At 35.7% G+C, this 9,190-nt stretch overlaps 1 protein-coding gene and 1 pseudogene across 6 annotated transcripts in view; both read left to right on the forward strand.

Moving 5' to 3' along the window:
* LOC107635077 overlaps positions 1-7,468 on the forward strand; it is a 7,855-nt pseudogene extending 387 nt beyond the window's left edge.
* Positions 8,390-9,190, forward strand: part of LOC107635074 (TMV resistance protein N) — an 11,097-nt gene continuing 10,296 nt past the window's right edge. For all 6 annotated transcript variants that reach the window (XM_021121851.1, XM_016338435.2, XM_021121852.1 and 3 more), the window contains exon 1: positions 8,390-9,023. In XM_021121851.1, coding sequence (XP_020977510.1) covers positions 8,533-9,023 — 491 coding nt within the window. In that variant the 5' untranslated portion in view covers positions 8,390-8,532. The remainder of the gene's footprint in view (positions 9,024-9,190) is intronic.

Below are 9,190 nucleotides of genomic sequence, written 5' to 3' on the forward strand. Positions count from 1 at the left end.
ATATAAATCTGTAAAATAACATGTTTAATTTATACACAAATGTTGGATTGTCTAATGACTGATTTGATATGCATGGGATTAAAAAAAAAAAAGCCTACGGCACCGTATTGTCCATATTTACAAATAAAAAATTTTACATCTTTACACAACAAATTCAAATGCTCTATATCGTCCTTTATATAACCATTTTGATGCTAATGCAGCAATGCTCCACTTGATAACGAATGCAGGGTCAATTTTATAAAGTCATTTTGAATCACTGTGTCAATTTTTTTTCCAAAAAACTTCTATAATAGATTAATCATAGAAAAGAAGTAAAATATGCTTAAGGGCTTTAACTATAGCAAATTGCATAATAAGGATAATGTTTATTACTTTCTTTCTATTTTTTATTATTTATTTATTTTTTAACTCAGAAAAAACGGTAAAGGCATTTATTTTAACTCAATAAATAAGAATTGTCAAAAATACTTTAGCAATATGTATATTGTTTTTAAGTAATTGGATTGGTGTGATATGTGGCTTAATTTTTTATATTAGAGAGACCCATGTGTGAATTGTCAAAATTACTTTAGCAATATGTATATTGTTTTTCGTTCTCTAATAATAATTTTTAAAATAGAAGTTGTTGCTTTATGATTCTTCTAATGTTTTGCAGTTTTGCGAGACTAACAAAAATTATCATTCCCTGAATAGAGATGAGGCAGTACTTGTGGAAAACATTGCTCAGCATATCCATGAAATATTGATTCCGAAGTTGTCCTCTTCAATGAAGAATCTTGTAGGGATTGATTCAAGAGTCGAACGAGTGATTAGTCAAATAGGCCTTGGATTGAATGATGTTCGCTATATAGGCCTATTGGGAATGGGCGGGATTGGTAAGACAACTATTGCTAGAGCAGTTTTTGAAACCGTTCGAAGTAGATTTGAAGTTACTTGCTTTCTTGCAGACGTAAGAGAGCAATGTGAGAAAAAAGATATTGTCCGTATACAAAAACAACTTCTTGATCAGGTGAATATAAATTCAAATGCTGTTCATAACAAGTATGATGGGAGGACAATAATTCAAAACTCTCTACGTCTTAAAAAGGTACTTCTTGTTCTTGATGATGTAAATCATGAAAAACAATTAGAGAATTTGGCTGGGGAGCAAGATTGGTTTGGTCCTGGAAGTAGAATAATAATCACAACTAGAGACGTAGAGGTGCTAAAGGAACAAGCGGTGCTTGAAACTTATATGGTTGAAGGGTTAGTGGAAAGTGAAGCCTTTAACCTCTTTTGTCTGAAAGCTTTTAAACAAGCAGCAGAACCTACAGAAGGGTTTTTGGATTTGTCCGAAGAAGTGGTCAAGTACAGTGGTGGTCTTCCATTGGCACTTAAAGTGTTGGGTTCCTATCTTAATGGTAGACCTATTGCGGTTTGGCATAGTGCCATTGAAAAAATAAAGAAGTCTTCACATTCTGAAATTATTGACGTACTGAAAATAAGCTATGATGGTTTAGATTCTATGGAAAAGGATATTTTTCTAGATATTGCTTGTTTCTTTAAAGGACATCCGCAAGATTATGTAAGAAAGATATTAGAAGGATGTGGTCATCATGCTGTAATTGGTCTTGATATTTTGATTAATAGATCATTGGTCACTATAAACGAATATGAGTTTGGGGATGCATGATCTGCTTGAAGAAATGGGCAAACTTATTGTAATTCAAGAATCTCCAAATGATGCTAGTAAGCGTAGCAGATTGTGGTGTTACGAGGATGTTGATTTTGTACTTACTCAAAAGAAGGTAAGTGTCGTTTTTTCTCAACTATAGGATGAATAGAATTAAAATAAGAATTTGACAATGTATTTAATATTCTATCCAGATAACTAAAACTATGTTTTGTTTTTATGGTTATCTCAATCAGTATAGTTTTTTCATTAGTTTTTTTAATTGTTTGTTTATTTACTTAGTTTTGTGTGTCTATAGGAAATTGAAGCAACTCATAGCATCGTTCTACATGATATGTACTGTGAGATTGAAGAAAATTGGAGAGACTTGGATATAAGATATTTATCTTTCTCAAATATATGCAAGTTAAACCTTCTCATTTTAGATGGTGAGAGATTTCCCATTCTTCTCTACGATATTCCTTGTGCATTAAAGGTTTTGCACTGGACAGATTGTCCGATGGAAACTCTGCCCTTTAGAGATCATCAACGCTATGAACTTGTGGAAATTGATCTGTCTCATAGTAAAATTGTACAGTTATGGGATGGAAAGAAGGTAGACCTTTTCATGAAGAGCTCTATCAAATGTTATGACATTAACATTTCCAGCAAAAATAGTAACCAAGTGATATTTCTTTATGTTTTTTCAGGTTCTAAAAAAGTTAGTGCACTTGAATCTCTCCTACTGCAAGGAGCTGAAGGAAATGCCAGATCTTTCTGGGGCTCCCAATCTTAAAACGCTTGATCTTGATGGATGTGAGGAGCTGAATTATTTTCACCCATCTCTGGCACACCACAAGAGCCTTGTTGAATTGAATTTAAGGGGATGTGAGAGACTTGAAACACTTGGAGATAAATTAGAGATGAGTTCACTCGAGAGACTAGATCTAGAATGTTGCAGTAGTTTGAGAAGACTGCCAGAGTTTGGAAAATGTATGAAACAGTTGTCGATTCTTATTTTGAAACGTACAGGTATAGAAGAGCTACCCACCACGCTTGGAAATTTGGCTGGCATGTCTGAGTTGGACTTAACTGGATGCTACAAGCTTACTAGTCTTCCCTTCCCACTTGGATGTTTCGTTGGCCTAAAGAAGTTGAGGTTGAGTAGATTGGTGGAGCTTAGTTGTGTTCCATACAGCACTCATGGGTTAGAGTCCCTCACAGTTAAGGATTATTCTGGCAGCCCAAATATTGTTGGACTTTTGTGTTCTCTCTCTCACTTGACCTCTTTGAGTAGCCTGAAATTACAAGGATGTTTTAGCACATCTAGAGAAGAGTCGACCGATTTTGGCCGCTTAGCGTCCTTGACTGATTTGGATTTATCGGAGAACAATTTTTTAAGGGTTCCAATAAGTATCCATGAACTTCCCAGACTTACACGTCTAAAGCTAAATAATTGCCGTCGCTTGAAGGTTTTGCCAGAGCTTCCATTAAGTCTAAGAGAACTACAAGCACGGGATTGTGATTCACTGGATGCATCCAATGCGAATGATGTTATATTAAAGGCGTGTTGTGGCTTTGCAGAATCAGCTAGTCAAGATCGTGAAGACCTCTTTCAAATGTGGTTCAGTAGGAAGAAAATTCCAGCATGGTTTGAGCATCACGAAGAAGGTAACGGAGTATCAGTCTCATTCTCGCATAATTGCCCTTCAACTGAAACCATCGCACTTGCTCTCTGCTTCCTATTACAAGGTTTTTTGTTCTCATCGGAAAAACCATCGGTGATCTGCAACGGTAAAGAATTCATCAACAAGAGTTTGTTGAAGGCGTCGTCGGGTATATCTTCTGAGAATGTGTACATTGTCTACGTGAACGGTTACTATCTTAGTAAGCTGTTATGCCAACACAATTGCTTCCAAATGCTATTTCCCGGTACTCCTAGTATTAATATCCAAGTACGGAGATCTAGTGCACGTTGGGTGCGTAAGCAAGACATTCAAGATTTCAAGAAACCAAAATCTGAAACAGGGAAAAGAAAAGCAACTCTTGAACTGGATATGGAATGATCTCAGATTTTTCACCTTGTAGGAATAACATCCTCGTGGTTGCTCTACACATGTATGATTGCCTAGCTTAGATCTCTTCAGCTAAATGGTTCCACATATTTGAAGCTTTTGACACAGCTCATTGCCCATCCAACTGCCATGTGATCCCAGAAAGAAATGAAAATCTTGTGTTTATCTAAATATGGAAAAAGGGGGATGAGGAAGAATATGAATTCAGCATTTGGAGGTTGTATTTGAATTCATGTGTGATGGCTTTCTACTTTTTTTTTTTTCCATAAAATATCTTGAGAAAAAAAATGATAATTTTGGTTTCATGTGTAAATTGTTGCAATGAGGTTATAGCGAATTTTTTAATGGGTTAGAGGGTTTTTAGGAAGATGGCTTGAGATGTCATGTTTTGAATCTTTTGTTGCAGCAGCAACACAAGAGATTTGGCAAGCATGACAAGACAGATTCAGATTCATTACAGAGTGAAGGAGAAAATCTGCACGCCATAGTGAGTACCAATGTCAACTTAGTTTCCATTTTTTTAAGTTTTCAGTTGTTTTGATCTGTGATTAAGATAAAGAATAACCTATGTGTTGTTTAATGTTTAGTTCTATGGGCTATATGTCTTGACGTACCAAATTAGAATTTTGTTTACTAATGTTTAACAGCTAATTTTTAATTACACCTTCTTTAAAGTTCTTACTTTTTTTTTTCCAAAATAGAAGACTCGAACCCGCAACCTCTTAATTGAGTATGGGGAGACTATACCATTAGAAAATAACAACACGGTCCTTATCCATTCTCTCGTGTGACCGAAAATACCCTCTTGTCGGTTTTCGGGTAAAAAGTAACCGGAAGAACCGGTAAGAGGGTTCTTTTGGTCACACGGAGAGAATGGTTAAGGATCGCGTTGTTAATTTCCAATGGTGAGGGGGGCGTCAGGTCAATTTCGTAAATGGTTAGGAACCGGGGAGGGGTTTTACGCTAATATTTATACTACATAGTTTCATGCTAGAAAAATGATATCTTTGCTTATTTTTTATAACGAGAAATCTGGTTAAACTATTTTGCTAATGTTTTCTTGGTCGACAAACAATAAGTATGACTTTTATTCGCTTTATGATTTTTCAGACATGAGGCAAGATTTGTGGAAAGCATTGCTGAACACATACACAGAAAGCTAATTCCAAAATTGCCATCTTGCACGAAAAATCATGTTGGGATTACTTCAAGGTTGCAGGAAGCGATAAAACTCATAGGCATTGGGTTGAATGATGTTTGCTTTGTAGGGATATGGGGCATGGGTGGCATAGGTAAGACAACTATCGCTAGAACAGTATATGAAGCCATCCGAGGAGAGTTCAAAGTTTGTTGCTTCATGAGAAATGTCCGAGAGTTGTCTGCAAAAAATGGTTTTGTTCACTTACAAAGAGGCCTTCTTGCATCTTTGAACATAACTAGTCATTTTCATGCCACAGAAGACGGAAAAAATATGATCAAACATGCTTTGTGAAATTAGGGGTTCTTCTTGTCCTTGATGATGTAAATGAGGTGAATTGTTTAGAGAATTTAGGCGAGAATCAAGATTGGTTTGGACCAGGAAGTAGAATAATAATCACAGCCAGAGATATGCACTTGCTAGATATGCATGGAGTCCATGGAACTTGCGGAAGTGTCATTCCCTCTTGAAAGAAATGTATGTGTCTGTATGATGTTTTTAACTTTTTATTATCAAATATAATCATATTTATTTTATGTAAAATATTACATTATTACATGTGATTGCTAAACATGAGGGTCCTGCTGTTAGTGGGTACTGTGCTTTGCGGTTATTACAGGTTTGGGATAGTTTGCTTCTAATAATATACTCTCTCTCTCAGAGACACACACACACACACACACACACAGAAACACACACATAAGTGATATCATTGATGTGGTTTGTCATACACAGGCAACACATGATGAATCTTTGTATGAGCTTGCTGGGGGAACTGGTATCGTTTTGAAACTGATAGAATCAGCACTAGCAGAACATGTAGACTTTATTGCTGCACAGGGATTGCCAATTAGCACTTCCTAAAAGATTCTACACAGTGAGAACTACCAACTCAGGGAGAGGAAGTCTCTCCAGTTCCTAACAGAATTCACAACAGAAAATGCATAGTAAACTAAACTAACTATAACTTAATTATTATAGGCAGTGAGAAATAGAGTCTAACTAATCTATCAGCCAGCTAGACCATGCTAACAACTCCTAAAACTAGCACTTAACGGCTACTTACCTCTCCTTTTGTAACACAGCCCAACCTTTTAGTAGAAGGCGTCTCTCTATCAGAAACACTTACATTGTTCCCCTTTAGTTGGTCAAGTAGTATTACACTGGCGATTGTGATGTTTTTCTTAACATTCTGTGTTGGGTGCTCAGGTGAGGTTCTTGCTCAGATCCGGTAGGGAATACGACCAGACATCAAGTGATTCAGATAAATTATCCCCCAGATTTTTAGGATGTTTTCTTTTTCGTTCTAGTGAGAGGAGGCAGTTATTGGATAAAAGGTTTGTGTGCATTTCAATAAGTTAGTGAATTGTTTTAACTGTCGCACCTCTGTTAAGAATATTTTAGAAAACCATGCTAGTTACCTGATGTCCGGGAAAGAGCTCTCCAAGCTTGTTGCATTTGTAAAAGGAACTCAGTTTGATTTAGTGGTAACATGATCTTGCATTTGTAAAAGGCATTCAGCTTCAGATGGAAACGTTACAGAGCCGGTTGGATGCAGACTTTCTCCTTGCTCACATGTGCTCTGTAAAGTTCAAAGAATGGATAGTTGTCCTTGCTACCCTATTAAGACGTTCTGAAGTATTGCATTGTGATATTGCTTACATGCATATAGCATTTTCTTTACTCCCATTGTGCTTTTTCTTTTGTAAAGGGAGGCATTTAGACATGGTTTTGGCATCTTTTCCCATTTTAGCAAAGGTTCACTTTGTTGGCAAGTGCATTCTTCTGATGAGATTTTATAGGTGCTTTTCGACTTGTTCCCACATGATGTTCGGCTATGGAAAGCATACAGCACCACGCTGCAGGTATATCTGATTTAGATTACTGTTGGAAATTATAGTATGCCATTATGTTCACTCAATAATAATCAATATAGCATATGTTATCTGTGCTTTACAGTCGCACCTAAAATTTGTTGAATATCAAGATTTACTTGAAGACCTTGAACATAAACTATCATCAATTTCAAATAAGGAAGAATAATGGAATCGAATCTCTACATTTCACATATGGAATGGGTTGGTTCCCTGTTGAAGTAAATTGCTGAGTGGGTTTCATCGTTCCCCACATGATTGTCCAACAAATCATGCACCCCAATTAAAGACCATGCATCATTTGCCTTGGAATCACTTGATTGAGAGGACTGGAAAATGTCGTGTCCGTGCTGGTTTACCATGATCTTGTTTACAAATCATATTGGTGGTTGTACATTGAATCTGGAGTAGTGCGCGTAGATAGAGGTTAGAAGTATTTGCAGGGAGGGTTGTGCATGTTTGAGGATTTCATTATTCTTTTTAACTTTTTAATACACATCTTGTAATATGTCTTTTATTGTAAAAGCATGAGCTGATCCATCTGTATATATATATTAGTTATGCTTCTGAATTTTGATAGGTCAACATTCATAGTGGAATTTATTGATTCTACAACTTGTACTTTTCTCCCTTGTGTGAGAGTACCATGGAATTTTTGCTGCTTTCATGTTTGGTACTTTTCCCCTGTAAGCTACCATTTTGAATTGGAAAGGCTTTCTCATTTACAGTGTTATTTCATGTGAATTAATCACTTTGCTTAGAGAAGGTGACTCATGTTGAAATGAGTATGATTTTCTCATTCATTACGGAGTATATACACGGCACTTACCGCATAACAGATTTCTAAAATAACTGACTTATAATTAACTTGCCACCATTAATTATCTTCTGTTCAGTGATTGCAAGATCCTTTCACGACCTTCGAGTCATTAGTTTTTACTTTTTAGTGAATAAAGAAAGAACTGGAAGTGTAAAATAAATCATGTCTTGCTAAGAAAAAATAAAGGGGTCTATACTCTATATCTGATGTCCAACCAAATTAATTTCCACGCGCTCTCTGTTGGCAGTGATGAAGGCACTTCCTATACGAAATTTCCTTTGCTCTTCAGTTTTCACAACTTGAATTGTGGAAACAAGAAAAAAAGAAACTTTTTGTTATATTCAGTATTATATTAAGTCAATTTTATAATGTTTTTAATTTGGTGTTTAATTTTTGTTTAATTTATTTTTATGATAAATTTTAAATATTTTAATATTATTAATATATATTATATTGATGGTTGATTTTAGTATACACTTAAATTATAAATTATGATAATAATATAATTAAAGAGAAAGTATAGAGAGTCAATGATCTAAGCGTACAATGTGTATAATGGAGGTTTAAAAAGTATTAGAGATATTACTGTTAGTATTACATTGTCCTATCAACTATTAAGTTACATTTTTTGGATGAGTGGTTTGATGATATGGTATAAAAAGTTTCAGATCCGAAAAATTAAGAGTTCAAACCTTGAGGAACCCAAAATCAACTTTTTATAACATATGGTTATTATCCCTGATTTAGTCCATTATACGGTTAGGTCATTGCTTACGTCCACCTCACTTTCCTTTCTCTCTTGCACACAACTTTTTTAAGTGATCTCGTTAACTCTCTGAATCAGTCTTCAACCAAACACAACCCTTGGATCTTCTGTGCACATAGAATTCAATTCTTGAAGCTTCTAACAGATGGCATCCAAGTCCTCTTCTGGTTCAATTCCACCACCACCAAGAGCATGCACCTATCACGTGTTCTTGAGTTTCAGGGGTGAAGATGCTCGCGGACGATTCACTAGCCATCTCTATGACGCCCTCAACAGAAAGGGAATCACAACCTACAGAGATGATAACAATCTTCGCAAGGGTAATGTTATTTCAGATGAACTCCTCAAAGCAATTGAAGAGTCTATGTTTGCAATCATAGTTCTGTCACCAAACTACGCTTCATCCACATGGTGCTTGGATGAGCTCTGCAAGATCCTTGATTGCAAGAACAAGCTGGGGCTACAAATGGTGACAGTGTTCTACGGTGTGGAACCTTCTGTTGTGAGGCACCAAATAGGAACCTTTCAGAAAGCTTTCAAGAAGCACAAAAAGAGACACGACCGTGAGAAGGTTCAAAGATGGAGGGAAGCGTTAAAACAAGTTGCTGATTATTCTGGATGGACCTCAGAAAATCAGTAAGCTAACTAATCATTAACTTACGCTTGTTATTACTACAATTTATCTGCTATACACCGTTCAAACTTTTAAATTAATAATCTAATCAAAACTAAAAATAATTTGTACTATTAGATTGGGATTATATCTCATTTTTAACAAATTGTATAGACTAAATTTTAGATCT

Source organism: Arachis ipaensis, chromosome B04, assembly GCF_000816755.2.
Source record: "Arachis ipaensis cultivar K30076 chromosome B04, Araip1.1, whole genome shotgun sequence".
Classification (NCBI taxonomy): Eukaryota; Viridiplantae; Streptophyta; class Magnoliopsida; order Fabales; family Fabaceae; genus Arachis; species Arachis ipaensis.